The sequence below is a fragment of the Siniperca chuatsi genome, linkage group LG17 (genome assembly GCF_020085105.1).
Source record: "Siniperca chuatsi isolate FFG_IHB_CAS linkage group LG17, ASM2008510v1, whole genome shotgun sequence".
Lineage (NCBI taxonomy): Eukaryota > Metazoa > Chordata > Actinopteri > Centrarchiformes > Sinipercidae > Siniperca > Siniperca chuatsi.
This window is the reverse complement of record NC_058058.1, coordinates 27,654,185-27,669,597: the sequence shown is the minus strand read 5'-3', so window position 1 is coordinate 27,669,597 and position 15,413 is coordinate 27,654,185. Positions and strand designations below refer to the sequence as shown.

Genomic DNA, 15,413 nt, shown 5'->3' with positions numbered 1-15,413 from the left:
TACTGAAGACATAAATCTTTGAAAATTGCTCACAAATTTATATTTTCACTTTTAAAAAAGGCTCAGTAATTTCCTATAACAGTTGGTCACTGTAGTTTTTAACAAATGTTACACTCTAGTGAGTATTTGGGGCAGCAGGACAGTGTGTGTGGGACTGAGTCAGAATAAACTACAGTGTGTGTGTTCATGGTGATGAAGGAACATGTCACACAGTGCAACAGTGCGGCTCACTGATGTGTTTTAATAGTTTCTGGACAACAGTGGAGCTCTATCGCTCCGAGGAAGAAGATACATCAGGCCGTGATACACACACAACACTTGTTAGTGAATACATTCATTGTTGGTTTGGGTCTGACCATGGGATATGTTGACTATAAAAAATAAAGAATATCACCAGATCTTTTTAGCATTAGATTGGTTGTCCTGGATGCAGCTCTGGACAGGTTTCAGTTCTGTCTCCGTGGCCTGATAGATCCTGTAGCTCCACAGTGCTTTGTGGAGTCCCACAAGGCTCAGTGCTTGGCTCAATTGTAGTCTCCATTTATACGCTACCTTTAGGCCATCTAGTTGTAATAAATAATTACTTTCCTTTGTACATGGATGACATGTAAGGGATAGCACACTCTGAGGTATCCTGATATAAACACATTACAAAAATAACAAGCCAAGACATGAAGCCAGCCAGTCAGAAATAAGTGTTTTCCATGACCACGGCACATTATGCAGCTATAGCTGCAACCCAGGTAAGTGTTTTCCCTTTTGCCTTTTTAACATGCATAAATGGACATTCCAAAATGTTTTGTGGGTGAATGCTACAAAAGGTGAAATTGTTGTTGGCCCAAATAGCTGAAAATTACAGATCTCATAGTAATTTAGATCTCTGTTCATTACATATTACTTTAAGAATGTGGGCATATTTGTCATTTTAATCTTAAAGTTTCAAAGAAAATTTGCAAAGATATACCAGTTCAATCCTGATTTTTCAGACCAAAACAGTTTACAGTATCCACTGGGAAGAGATCAAAGGTCATCGACCAGGAGTCAGTGGACGGCTGGAGAAAGATCATGGCTATCTCTCTGATATCAGAGACCATCTTTGAACAGAGACAAAGGTTACCATCTACCCCATATTATATTGTTATCATGTGACTGAAGTTCCATACTTAGGTCACAAGATGACAAACTGAACCATCTCCGTGATAACTGAGCAAACTGCAAGCTTGGAAGAAATTTAGTAAGAGGATCTTGTGTTAATACTGTGTATGTCAAACCAATATGTTATGTTTCTTATGGCTGCACCATTCAATCAAATGGAAATACTGTTGAGTGTACATTTGCCCTGTTTCCTGCTTTTATATCACATAATGATTTTATAATACAGTCTAGATCTTCCACGCATTATTGTTTCATCATATTTGATCTCATTTTGAATTCATTGTACACCTGTTTTATTCCTCTGTAAAGCTGTTTGCTCATTCTGTTTTGTGTTTTACACTCATTGCATTGTTCTGATAAAACGCTTGACAAACCAAATGTCCCAAAGTACTAAATAAATAATTGTTTTCGATGCTGTGTGTTGGGATGTTGGCTTGTAACCAGGATGTGGGAGAAGTTTAGTGCTGAGGTGTCCTTAACCCCCTGCTCTCAGTATCAGCTCTCACTCCATGTCTCCTTCTTTCCGTCACTGTGTGTTGTCACACACCAGGGTCAATATTTGAACTAAAGGGCAGGGTTAAAGGCCACTCCTATTAACACTTCACATTCACCAGCTGCATTCAGCCCTGCCCTGATAACACGGATCTGACGGTGACTCTTGCCACACACACACTGCTATTAGTCGGCCCGCTCGAATAGGATGCAGCTTCCTGGTTTAAAGTGAAGCACAATGCAGCAGCTCATGAACACCTGCACTCCCCTCAGATAAAGTTGAGAAATACTAACACACATGTTGTGTTAACTAACTCAACAGTCTTTCACTAAACACACCTATTCACTGCTTTCACTGCTTCACCAAAAATTACCTGATCAGGTAGGTAAGTCTGTGGTAATATAATATATTAATTGTATGTAATGTATGAAATCCCCTGATGTTAAAAAATGAAAATATTTAACCATATTTAACAATTTTATTTCTGAAAATTCTAAAATCCAGTGTGTCACTCAGAACTGCCTTAATGTAGCACTAAACCCTTTTCAAACCCAAGCTAACAAAATCATTTGAGGTTTGGCTGATTTCAAGGTGCACAGACAACCTCAACTGTTCACTGAGAGGAAAGGTATGAAACATGTCATGTCGTTTATGGCATTTTTGCCTTTTTATATTGGACAGTTAAAAGTAAGAGATACAGAAGGTAACATGGGCAGAGAGAGGGGTATGACATGCAACAAAGGTTCTCGTCCAGAACTGAACCAGGGGCATTGCGATTATGTAGTGTGAATCTAAAACAGAACACCAGAATACATCACAGCTTTTAAATGCATCAGTGCCAGATGAACCCAAACATTTTAATACAGGGCCCCTTTACAAGACAGGGCCACAAGATTAGGAAAGATCACTGCCTTACAGCCCTTATCATTGATTTAATATTGTGATTTTGTGATGCATAATCTCAAACCAATTTGAAAATTAAGTCAAATTACCAGACACCAAATGACACACAGTAAACCTGGGGGTTTCTGGGCCCCTTGATGTTTGAAGCCCCAGGGCAGTTGCCCACTTTGCCCAATGTCATGTCATCTTTTCTGGAACTTTAATCTGTTGGGGAGCAAACCCATCATATGAGAGGTGACACTAGTTTCGCCTGTTTTTCCCTCAGAGCACCAACTTTTTTTCCACAGGGCCTGATGGTGGTGCCTGTCATTCAGTCTGCCACTCTTTCTAGCACTTTGATCCAGATAAAGATATTTATTCATGATGTTTAAGATCATGGTAACACTTTATATGAAGGTACACATATTCACCATTAACTAGTTACTTATTAGCATGCATATTAGTAGTATGTTGGCACTTTATTAGTCATTATAAAGCACTTATTAATGCCTTATTCTGCATGACCCATGCATGATTCTACAACTACTTGGCCATTAACTAAGAGTTTTCCCTCAATACCCTCCTAATTACTGCTTATTGATATAAAGTAAGGAAGTTGTTGTACATGAATTATGATCTTAATATGCTTTGCTCAGTATGGGCCTTATAAGGTGGTAGTACCACAAGAGTACTCATACTCCCTTAATAACACTTAATAAATATGGTCTATTATATGTAACAAAACTACAAGTGTTAATAGTGTCCAATTAAATGAAGTCTTTCTAACTCAGAATATGTTCCCCATTCTAAAGTGAGGTCTTGCTCATAACTAATTCACTAGTAGTTTGACACTTATTAACCCCCACAGGTTCCCTGTTCTAAAGTTGCCTCCTCTTCACAGTAAAGTAAAATTAGATTAAATTAAAATAAATTAGTAAATCCATTATTCTCTTAGTAATTAGTCAAAATGGATACACAGGGTGCAAACAAGACACAAACACCTGTAAAAACCAAATTTAATAAATCTGTCTTTCAGTTTTTGTAGAGCTTACACTATGTTGATTCAACTCATATTAAGACTGCCGTTTGTGCAATGTTATATTTTATTATTTTGCCCTACCCCATTAAACTAAATAAATATTTGTAAAAATGCCATAAAGGTTGAATCTGCGCTTGAGTCTCCCATCTTTCACAGTCGTGCTTGGATGTATCACTTCATGGCCAGTATAGACAGAAGGAACGAATGAAAACACTTTCTATGTACACATGTGAGTGTTGTATACACCTATCCTTTAATGTATGCATTGTGTGTTGTAGGTATTTGCAAAATGTCCAATGTCCGTAATGTCCTGTAATTATTCTTTGCACAATGTTTCCATTTCATCCAAACTGCATATTGTTCTCAGTAGTCCCACTTTCAAATAACACACAGCTACATATATATTTGGACATTTATTCAATACACTGTGTACAAAAGAATTCAACTGAAAATATGAATGTGTATTCTGTATTCATACAAACACATGAATACAAACATTTCATACTGACAAAAAAACTGAACCCATCTTAAAAAGGGCCAACATTCTCAAGATTGTATCAAAATAAAAAAAATACGTGGAGGGTGGAGGGAGCAACAAAAACCATTACATTCTTACAGTCCCACAAGAGACACAAAGGTCATTGTTTTCACAGAAAACACTCAGTATAGCTGACCCACAGAGCAGTTCGTCATTCATCTGACTCCTTAACACTGACAATAAAAAACCATCCTGGGTTCAGATATAAGTATAGAAGACACAGGCAGCTGCTCTGAGATCAGGGAGAAGCTGCTCTTCTGACAGGACCATGGCATGTTTGACGCTCATGATTGTCACGCCACACATTTGTCAAGCTGATGGTCTAATTGCGAGTTGCTGAGCCAGAGCGCACAGAGGGAAAGCTCACATATGATAACACACTGCTGTTGCTTCTTCACAATCTTCACATTCAATACCAACTGCTGTAAGAAAAGAAAAAAAGCAAGGCCTTCCTCATCAGGTCAGCAGAGTTCAAATCTAATTTTCTCTCAGGAAAAGGTGAAATAAAGCAGTTTAAATACTATGCAGTTCTTCAGGCCCAGTTTTAATACATCACAGCTGTGGCCTAATTCTGTTGGCCTTTATCTTTATAAAGTGCTTCCTAAATTTTTGTCTCAGATTTTAGAATCATTTAAGAAGGGAACATTTCTGACTCTTGTGTACAAACATGACAGATGAAATAACAAAACTAAAGGGAATATGAAAGCAATGTCACATGTAGGTACACAGTATAACAGCCTCAATAAGAAGGGAATTCCATTTGGTCGACCACATTAATGGTATGGAAAGTGACAGAGCAGACATAGTGGTCAAGTGTGGCGGCTTGTTTCAGTCTCACTGTTAAAAATGATCACAATAAAAACACAGAGTCCCATCAGTGATCATCTCACAGCCTTTGAGTCCCTCTGTTACACTTTCCTCTCTTGTTTGTTCTCTCTCAGGTGAGGCAGAGCTCAGTGCCTTAGGTCAGTCACCTGCAGAATTACTCCACAGACACTTCAGAGTGTAGGACAGAACTTCCTACTCTTTCTATGCTTGTGTCTTAACCAGCAGCCCCCACACCGTGCAGTGGTTTGATCACAGAGAACAGCTCTTCCAGAGGCCAAAAGTTCTGAGAGTCTTTCCCAGGTTGGCAGCAGTGTCAACTAGTGTCCATGCTGTGGGTGCTGGTTGTGTTGGTTGTTAGCGGGGTGGTTGGGGGGCAGTGGTGGTCCGTTTACACCGGGGTGGTAGAAAGCACAGTTGCTCTCGTACCTGCAGCTTCCCTTCATCATGAAGTGACGACACACAGGCCTCTTGGACATGTCTGATAGGAGGAAACAACAGTATTACAATCACAACACAAAAATACACCCAGTCTCTGATGAGGACTCACTGTACCTGATCTCCCAACAGTGGCTGGCCTCTTTATTTAACTGCAGAGAAAGGCCTTAATTTGAAACAGACTTATATTAGAGACAGGTCTATTTCTTAAGATCTGTCTCAACTCAAGTTGATCTTAAGTTTATGCTCAATAGTATGCAACATTATGTCAAATTTTCCATGTGAGCTATTATTAGTACAGGTAATTTCACCCCTAATCAGTTTTTATGCAGCCTTTATTGGTTTGTGCTGGGCACACTATTATTTGAGACTCATTATTTGAGAATATAGGGTAACTCCCAAGCCCTATGTCCCACATACCATTCATGTTGTTGTGTCCTCCTCTGGGCCCTCCTCGTCCTCGGCCCCTAAAGCCTGGCTCTCCTCCTCCTCTGCCGCGGCCTCCTCTGTGGAAGTGACCCCCTCTGTGTGGCCCTCCTCTCATGGAGTCATCTCCCCAGTAGTTGCCGTTGTCTCCTCGGCCCTGGCCCGGCGGCGGTCCCATCATGCGTGGGCCTCCGCCAGCGTTGAAAGGTGGTCCGTGGTTATGAGGGGGTGGCGGGTGGTTGAAGCGAGGTCCGCCGGGCGGGTTGTTGGGCGGGTAGCCACCATTCATGGGCATCTGCATGGGCATGTTCATGTTCATGTTGTTCATATTAGTCATGCCTGGACCATGGCCCAGCAAACCCTGGTTGACTAGATAGAAAGAAAAAAAAAAGTTAAATAACGACAAGTAACAGAAGGACCAGAACAGGTGGTCATGACAGCAGGAGGAGAGATGTAGTTCAACAATGGAATAAGAGATTGAGTTTACCTGGTGGAGGTCCACCCTGGTTCTGGTTCTGGGTCTGCTGCAGGGATCCCAGTAGCTGTTTAATCTTGTCTGAGAAGTCGGGCTGCTTGATCAAGTCTTCCGTAGACTGGTTACCAGAAGCACCCTGACGACAGACAGCTGTTATTAGCTACCCACTACAAATACAAATAGACATTTTTACATCAAACTGCATAGATATTTTACACTAGATATTGAAATTTCCTGAAAAATAAAATGTGAATTAGGCATACTTTGATTAGCAAGTTAAAAGAAGTATACCAGCATCCAGAATGTTTTCCTGCTGACTAACTGACTATACTATCATATATTTACCATGATAGATGAGAGCAGCTCCTGTACGTTGACAGTGGGAGCCACAGGGTTGTTGACAGTGTTTGTGGCTTGCGGGCTGCGGGAGCTGTTGCTCAGGTTGACCATGAGGTTGGCAAGGACAGGCGGCAGCTTGGAGCTCTCGTTCTGAGCCATGGCAGAGCCCTGTGATGTGGTTTCCATGGGCTCTACGTAGCTGTCATCCAGCATGGAAGAGTCCTGCAGAGGAGACCAGACTGACAGCTTAGCAGGCAAGGTATTACACACACGTACAGTATGTGTTTAATAAGAGAAAGAGACACGAGAGACAGAATGTGTGTGTTTTGGTTGTACTAACCTCATCCAGAGGGATGAGACGGGGAGGCATTGGTTCATAAGGCTCTGGGTCTGGTTCATGTGGACTGTCAGGTACACTAGTGATAAGAAAGGATGGCAAATCAATAACACACACTGCAGGCCACTCAAATTGTAAGTTATATAAAAAGGGTCAACAATTCAGAGAACACTGTCTTCACTTTTTGGCATTTATAACTCATATATTTTTGATCCTGGAAAACTTACAAACTACCATAAATACAACAGGATTTGTCTACTGCCCTACCTTTCTTTGCTGAGGAAGATCTCCTGCAGGATGCCCATCTCGCGGTCTCTCTGGGTGAGTTTCTCTGTGCTGTTTGCCCCGGGGGTGACCAGGCTGCCGGCCAGTGTCAGGGGCTTCGGGGGTGTCCAGGGCACCCTCTCTTCCATGGTGTCATGGGAGAGCCGTCGAGCCATCTCAAATGTCTGCCGGTCCATCATCAGCTCTCGTTTGGCAGCCTCACCGAAGTCCTTAATCTTGTTGACATTGACTGTGAATTAAGTGCAATGATATCATTAATATTTTTTTTTTCAGATGGTTTACAGACCCACTGGTGTCTTAGAACAGTAAACACCGAACTTAGACCTGTTGGGTATTCAGAACCACATGCCTTACCTCTCTCTGTCTCATCCAGATCAAAGTAGAAGTAGTGTTTGAGCTGCTCCTCCTCAGCCCAGTGAACTGTCTTCTTCTTCTTGCCCTTCTTGGTTAAGCTTTCTTCTTCTCCGCGTGGTTCTGCCAGAGCGTTAGGCTTCTCACCTACAAACAAGAAGAGACAATTAGAAAGTAATATGTTAGGACATTGAGAACATTTCCAGTGAAACTAGAAAAAACACAAATCAGTATAATATCAAAGAAACTCATTAAACTCTATTATCATCAAGAAGCACGTAGGTGAGGTTGTAAGGACCTTACCGTTGTCAGAGGCCTCAGGGTCTTCAGAGGGAACAGGGGTCCCAGGCTGCTCTGGCTCCTGGTTTTCATCAGCAGGAGTGGTGGAAGCAGCAGTTTCTGGAGATGACGGTTTAGCAGAAGATGAAGAATACGTAGAGGGTTTGCTGTCAAATGGACTTGTCTGAGGACAAAAAAGGAACAAGAGTGAGATGACTGGTTTAGCACCTGAGTTTTGGATTATATTTTATGTGTAAAAAGAAAAAGATGTTAACAGTTCCGAATTCCTGGAAAGTCTTGCATGACGAGATAGACAGATGCTCTGATTCAGCTATTTCCTCACTTATTTGCAACAGCTATTTACATCAAAGTGGAAATTATTACAAAGACAGCACAGCAAAGTCTATCATGCTTGGTTAAAATTCAACACACCAGAATCAGATTTGCTCTGGGGATTTAGACTTTTTTTTTTGAATAATAAATAAATAAAATTTCATATTTTTAAATATTCTGAGGCTGTTTTGTACTGCCAATGGCCATAATACACACTGATACTAGGTCAAAATCTACTGAGAGCAGTCAGTACCTTGTTAGACGTGGGGGAGACAGCCTTGGTATTAGTTGTTGTACTAGTACTAGGTTTCTTCTTCTTGATCTTGATCCCAGGCACTGGAGCAGAGTTCAGAGCATCTAGGAACCCTGTGCACTCCATGGCTGCAGTGAGGATACAAGAGAGCAGTGAACACCACAGCTGCTACATCACTATCACTTCTTTAAAATACAGTTAAAATGTGATCTTTAAATGCATGCATGTTTAAACTTACGTTGTGCTGGAATGATCTTGACTTTGATCTCTTTGGCAGAGTTAGAAGGGGTATTCAGAGGTTTGTATTTTTTCTCCAGAGGTGGAGCATCTGATGGACCAGAGCTGTTGAAGGAAAATGAACACAAAAGGAAACATGTAAGTACTATCATCAGCCACCTGAGGGTTGCAATGAGCCAGTTGCATGAATACACCACAAGATGGTGCTGTGCTAACAGAGATAATGAGGCAACAGGCCTATGGGAGGGTACAGTACCATGGCCTCTTGAGGACTGGAGGCTTGATGTTGTACTTGTCACCCAGCTGTGGAGCAGTCGGTGTCTTCTTAGCAGGGGCTGGGTTGGGAGTGTCCATCTCCAATCCTTCACAACACAAAATATGTTGATTATTTCATACAGAACTTTAAATCTAACATTCAGAGCCAACTACATCACTGCTCAGGTTAAGTTTACCTATGGAGCGAATCTTTGTGTGGCTGGGTGCATGAGCTTTAGGTTTCTCCTTCTTCTTCTCCTCATCTCCACTCTTTTCCTTCACATCCCGCACTGGAACCTTGCTCTCCTCTTTCTTCTTTTTCTTATCTAAAAGATTAATGAAGAGTGTGTTACAAACTGTCATGAGGAGGAGCCACTGTGAAACAGAGATAGACATTTCCAAAGTCAAATGATCAGTCTGTACCAGCAGGAGAGTTGCCACTGCTCGAGACACTCTGGGAACGGATTGTAGCCATCCAGCCATCTACGAGCACGGATGCCAACTTCCTCAGGTCTAAAAATAAAAAGAATATTAGTGGGATACACACTGCTGTCTATATAGAGTTGTGATTTTTGATGTACAAGCAAACTGACCTTCAGTCTCGGCACTCTTGCTCAGCTGCTTCACCAGCTTGGCTGTGTTGTTCTGGGAGAAGATAAAAGCAAAAACATTTGGTTAGATGCTACAGTTTGCTGTACAGCGTACTGGAGGTGTGTTCTGGTGGATAAACTGAGACAGTACCTGTTTGAGGTGGTCCACTTTGAGAGGCAGCTTCTGTAGTGTGAGCAGGATGAGCTGCAGCAGGGGGGTGTTGTTGGTGGTTTTGGAGTAGGTGAGCCAGGAGTTGAGCAGCCTATAGCCACCTACTCTGATAAACCTGGATGAAGGAGGGAATAATTGATTTATAATGAAGGAGGCCTGCAATGAAGGATTGAAATGGTCACTGACTACACTTGCAGATCAACAAAGACATTAAAACATGGTAATATTTACTCAGAAAATCATAACTGGTTATTTTCAGAGTAGTTTTTTTAGTTGATTCTCTTAAATGATGAGGATCGTGCTATTCTTTATTTTTCTTATGATGAACAACTCCCAAGTGCAGAGCCAAAGCTAAGAATTTCATCTCTCAATTCTTTATGACTGTAGTGAGTATGGCAGCAGGACTGTGTATGTGGGATTGAGTCCAAATAAACTACAGTTTGTGGAGCTCTATGACAGAGAGGAATAAGATATATCAGGTTTTGGATACACACACATACAATACTTGTGGGATACATTCATTGTTGGTTTGGGTATTTTTGTGGGATTTGTTCAAAGAGGTCTACTACAGAGTACTGTATGTTGTAGGTTCTCAAAGAGCACTCACTACATCGAAACAGCCAACTGACATCATCAGTTAAAAATCTGGAAGGTGTGAGAATAATTAGCGATTGATCAGTAACCGGTACAAAATGGTCGAAACAACAGATGTACAATTATATTAATGGAAACAGTACATGAATTCAACAGATGAGTGTTCTAATACATTGAGGTTGACATCATCCTCTTGTTTTCATTTACACCATAGGGGAGCTTTGAAGCCTTAGTGATACTGACTTGTTGTAACAAACTTGAAAAAATATTCTTTGAACTAGTGAACTTTGAATTATTGAATGCAACAAAAATACCATTATGTGAAGATATATTGTGAAAACAAATGTAACTGTAACTTGTTACTGACTCAAGGAACATTTTTTTTAGAAATGCAATTTCTATATTTAATTGTGTAAATTACTTAATTCAAGTTTGAACATTCCACTCTTTTCTTTAGAATTGCATGCAAAGGAGCATAATGGTCTTTTGTTAAATTTATGTATGTTTATTTCAGTAACATTTAACTTTTACAGAATTGAATTTTACAAGAGTGACTTGAAAGCTCTTGAAAAAGTTAGTAAGCAGACCTTGAGTTAAGGTTTTTTTTTGTAAAGAGTTCACACAAAAAACTGTCCAATTGAATGGACTGTTTTCATACTTTTTCCACCCCTGTGTTAATATTAATAAAGACCAAGACTTACAATATACTGTATACAAAGTAGAAGTAAGGCCTACCTGTTAAGAACATCATGGGATTTCGTCTGAAGCAGGATGTTCAGGTACATACATCTACTGACCATCTTGGTAGAAGCTTTCATGAGACTGCATTGAAAAAGAAAAAAGGTGTTAAGATATCATCTTTGTTTAAGAGTCATCATTCAATTGTTAACAGTCATGGCACAGAAATGTGTCATGTTTAATTTCAGTTCCTCACCTAAACACCTTTGGGACTCCCTCCAGGCTGCGGAGCTCTCCATCCTTCCCCAGCAGAGCCTCCACACCCTTCAAAATCTCTCTGGGGTCCACTGGTCCCCCTGCCATATCTGAAATACACACCTCAAACAATTAATACACATGCCACACAACAGGACATAGGTGTATTACATTTTCTGGTATGTACAAGCAATCTTTTGTCTTTGGGTATTAAAGTGCTGTTTAGTGAGGACTATTTGCCTGCCAAATAGAAGAGAGCTCCATGCTACAGAATTCCACCCAGACTATCTTTAAAATTTAGGACTCAACTCCAATCTGTTTTGTCCCAAAAAAGTCCCATCAAGGCTCAAAAGCCGGATCACATCAAACACACAAAAACCTTCACCGTATCAGCCCAACAAGGTCACAGCAGTCAGAGTCACAATCCAGATTCCACTTTGAATCATCTCGCTTCAGTGATTCAGTGGTTGACAACACCAACCTGTTTTTATCAAGGAGATTCCATCAACATCAAGGTCCAAAGAATATAAGGCATATTCATCAAGCTGCCAAACACCCCTACTTACAAAGCAGCGATTCAGGAGCAGAGCACTTTGAACTACTATCCAATACATTATTTGTATATCAGACTAAGAAAGAAAAGGGTAACAATATCTAGATTGATATGGCTGACATGTTCACATACAAAACACTAAAAGTACAGGCAGTAGCTTTTTCTTCCAGCCACACAGCTCTCTGTTGCTCTGGCAGTCAAACATCCACAGTGCATGATGGCTTCAGTGTGTTGCCTCATACTTGAGATGTTTGGAGTGGTTCATGAGGCCAACTTGACACCAGTCCAGCAGGGACAAAGGCAGGATTCTGTAACTTATTCCTCAGTGTCAGTGTCTCCTTTCTGGGACTTTTACTTGCAGGACAGGACACGTAGTCTGATAAAATGTTAGTTTTTGTGTGTGAAGCAACACTGTTTATTCCAGTTCAGGCTATGATTAAAGAGACAGCAGCAACGCATACAACAAAACTGCATGTTTATAAAACCGACGTACAAAATGTTACCCATTCACTATAAATCAACTTTTTACTCAAAAGAATTGTTTCCCTAATCATATCAAACTTAACTATTAGTGTATTCAACATCTATTATTATTTATTTTATATATATATATATATATATATATATATATATTTTTTACAAATGTATGTATTATATGTATCAAAAACAAAATGAGGTGAAAGGTCAAAGTTTTGTTAGAATAAAAGTAGCCAAAGAGAGGAATTTTTGCAAGAAATGTTACTGATAATGATGTATCAACTTTTTAATAGCACACGTCTATCACAATCATTCACATTTGTGCAAAAAAGCAACTCACAAGGGTAATGGAAACAGAAACATCAATACTGCCTTGTAAAAACCTGTTTTCTAATTTATATGGTATCTGATGGAAAGATGAATGGTACAAGTTTAGATTATGCGCAGCAACAAATGAAAATGTGATTGAAGGTAACTGTATGAAGTATGAAATGCTTGAAAACTGTAGAATAAGTTTGTTAAATACTCATCTGTGTCCTTTCAAATGTGATGATCAGACTTTAGGTATCTCTATATTGGACTACACTGGTGTTATTGACATCACTGTCAACTGTTCCAGGCAGAGGGTGCAAGTCAGGCCACTTACTGCCACCTACAGGTTAGTTTATGATTACACACTGACACTATACTGTCTGTTACACAATAAGAAATGCATTACAAATTAATACAATTGTTAATGCAACATCACATGACAATGGTCTGAACTGTCACACATTAATCTAACTGTAAAACAAACTCATGACTGAAAGGTGTTGGATGTTTCATTATTTCAGGAAGTCTACTTATTATCTTTGAAAAGTCCAATGTGATCCAAACAAAGACAGCCAACACTAAGTCTACTGGCATTTATGGATCTTAAAAATGATCATGACAAAAGGTCTCATAAATAACCTCCAAATGTTACATGATATAACTGCTTGGCTTGAGCCTTATAAGCATGCACTTATTTTTCATGTTTATGTTTTTAATAATGAAACTGTTTTGTGCCAATTTGGCAATTCATGTACAGAACCTGCAATTCTGGCGGAAATCAATTCATTGGAAATGTCATGATGTGAGGAATCAGTTAGGTCTTACCCGTGTAACTGTTGTAGTAGAAGTTTTATATAGTCTCAGACCTCCACAACACTGCAAATAACCCAATTCCTGTAAATGTCACAATTGTTACAAATATACACAAAATCAGTGTTAAAAACATGGACCTGGTTCCTGGTTCAGTGGGGGAAAGAACATTATTTGAGCATAGTCACACTATGGTGCTATTATATATATCACTGGTACATATGGCAAAACAACCTATGCCTGTACTCAATGACCAAACCTTCTACATAAAAATATTATTTACGATCATTTTTATAACTGTTACGCAATAACAGACTTGACTATGAGTAAGGCAACAAGGTATATTCATCAAGGAGAAACAGAATGAATCAAATAACGCCCTCGGTTATATAAGGGCAGTTCACGCTGCCTATAAATGGACTGCGCTTAAGCAGGCATCTGCCATAGCTGAGAACAGGCCTGCTCCTGTGGCTTAGCTGCCTGACAATGGGGAGGGAACTGGAGGTTGACTGCTAATCAGAGCCCTCCCTCCGTTAACCACTTCGACGACGGCAAACCAATCCCTACACAAGCAACAATGGCTCTCATAGCAAATACCGTGCTGGTTGATAGAACAACAAGGCGACGTACACCAGACATCTAGCGAACCATACGCGTGTGGCACTCAGACAATACGATGGAGTCTATACTTATTCTGCGTTTCAGTTTTGCAAAAACTCCCAAATGTTGCTCCGAGAACACGGCTAGCCCCCGGAGCTGTCCGAGGACGACAAGCAAACCACAACCAATCCACCATATTTGTCAATCCCGACTTTGTGCTTCGAAAGATCATTTCGCTTGAGTCATCCTGCAATCTTTATCCACAGATTGCCGAGTACATGATGCGGGCTTTCGGGAAGTCCCTGTGCTATAATTGTCGACATTTCAACACACACGGTGCTTCATAAAATATGTCCACAATCCTCAAACTAACGCAATCTTTATGTATAGATTGCGGTGGGTGTTCGTTCCGTGGAGCAACAAAACAAGTCTGGCAGGCAAAAAGTCCGACTTCATGAGCTGGAATTTGCTTTGTAAGGCAATCTTTATGAATAGATTGCTTATGTTTATTTACTAATTTACTGGCTATATTTAGTTTTGTTGGTACAATTCGTCCATTCCGTCTCACACACAAAGAAACGGAGCCTTATGCCTCCGTCCACTTTCCTGTGTGAGCTCATACTATAACATTGTCTATGTTCAAATTGTTTGCCAAGAACCAAGCTAGCTTACGGTAGCCAGCTACCGCTAGCTAGCCTATTATCTACGACTACTTTCATTTGATTGATCTCGATTCAATTTAACTTCAAAATCAACTTACTATTGATACTATAGATCCTCAGCGTCTCGGGAATATCAGAGTGTGCTTTTCATGCACTTATATCTCTTATTTCATCAATTTTATATCGTCAACCTTCATGGTTTTAATATCAACTGAAAGACTTCTTATGGGTGGGGCTGTGATAGCTAAAGGCTAGCCTTTCCTTCAGGAACAAACTGGAGGCAAAAATAGTAATCAAATGTCCATTACTTGAAGAAAAAAATATGAATTTGAGTAGAGCTGTTCAAAGTCCTCGACGTTTCAGTCTTCGGCAAAGCAAATTCATACCTGCAAAACACACACAAATAAACACATTCAATTTAGACTCAGATTCCGTCGTCCTTTGTCTATATCAAAGTCCTTTGTTGATTTTTTGAATACATTCAGTAAGAATTTCGCATTTAAAACGGACAAAATGTTGAAAACAAGCCTTGCTGTCTTTCTGACTACACTTACCTTTGACCAAATCCAGGAATGAACTCGAATAGGAGGGACTTAGCTTTTATACTACGTGACGTTTTTTACGTCACGGGCAGCGTTTTTTCTCCGTTTTCGCTGAAACAAAATGGTGGATAAACGACCTTCCCCATCCTGTCAAGGGCATAATGGCGAATCACAGTTTCGAGCTTATTTTGAATTACTCCCTAGATTCACTTTGAAAGTATTGTGTAT

The 15,413-nt window shown here is 40.1% G+C and overlaps 1 protein-coding gene across 3 annotated transcripts; it reads right to left on the bottom strand.

Annotated features, from left to right (window-relative positions):
• Positions 1–3,969: 3,969 nt before the first annotated feature.
• Positions 3,970–15,332, bottom strand: ppp1r10 (protein phosphatase 1, regulatory subunit 10). 3 transcript variants are annotated; one of them, XM_044170491.1, is made up of 20 exons: positions 15,198–15,332; positions 14,742–15,029; positions 13,397–13,465; positions 11,231–11,339; positions 11,032–11,118; positions 9,682–9,817; positions 9,534–9,585; positions 9,364–9,453; positions 9,138–9,266; positions 8,942–9,047; positions 8,687–8,790; positions 8,449–8,576; positions 7,887–8,046; positions 7,587–7,730; positions 7,215–7,461; positions 6,951–7,026; positions 6,617–6,832; positions 6,284–6,407; positions 5,791–6,165; positions 3,970–5,413 (listed from the first exon to the last, which is right to left on the bottom strand). In XM_044170491.1, exons 4-20 carry the CDS (start codon positions 11,335–11,337, stop codon positions 5,253–5,255), a joined length of 2,442 nt encoding a protein of 813 aa, XP_044026426.1. In that variant the 5' UTR covers positions 11,338–11,339; positions 13,397–13,465; positions 14,742–15,029; positions 15,198–15,332; the 3' UTR covers positions 3,970–5,252. The 3 variants fall into 3 exon arrangements, with proteins under 3 accessions (XP_044026426.1, XP_044026425.1, XP_044026427.1); XM_044170490.1 differs by lacking the exon at positions 13,397–13,465; XM_044170492.1 differs by lacking the exons at positions 14,742–15,029; positions 15,198–15,332 and adding an exon at positions 14,012–14,727.
• Between the last annotated feature and the right edge of the window lie 81 nt (positions 15,333–15,413).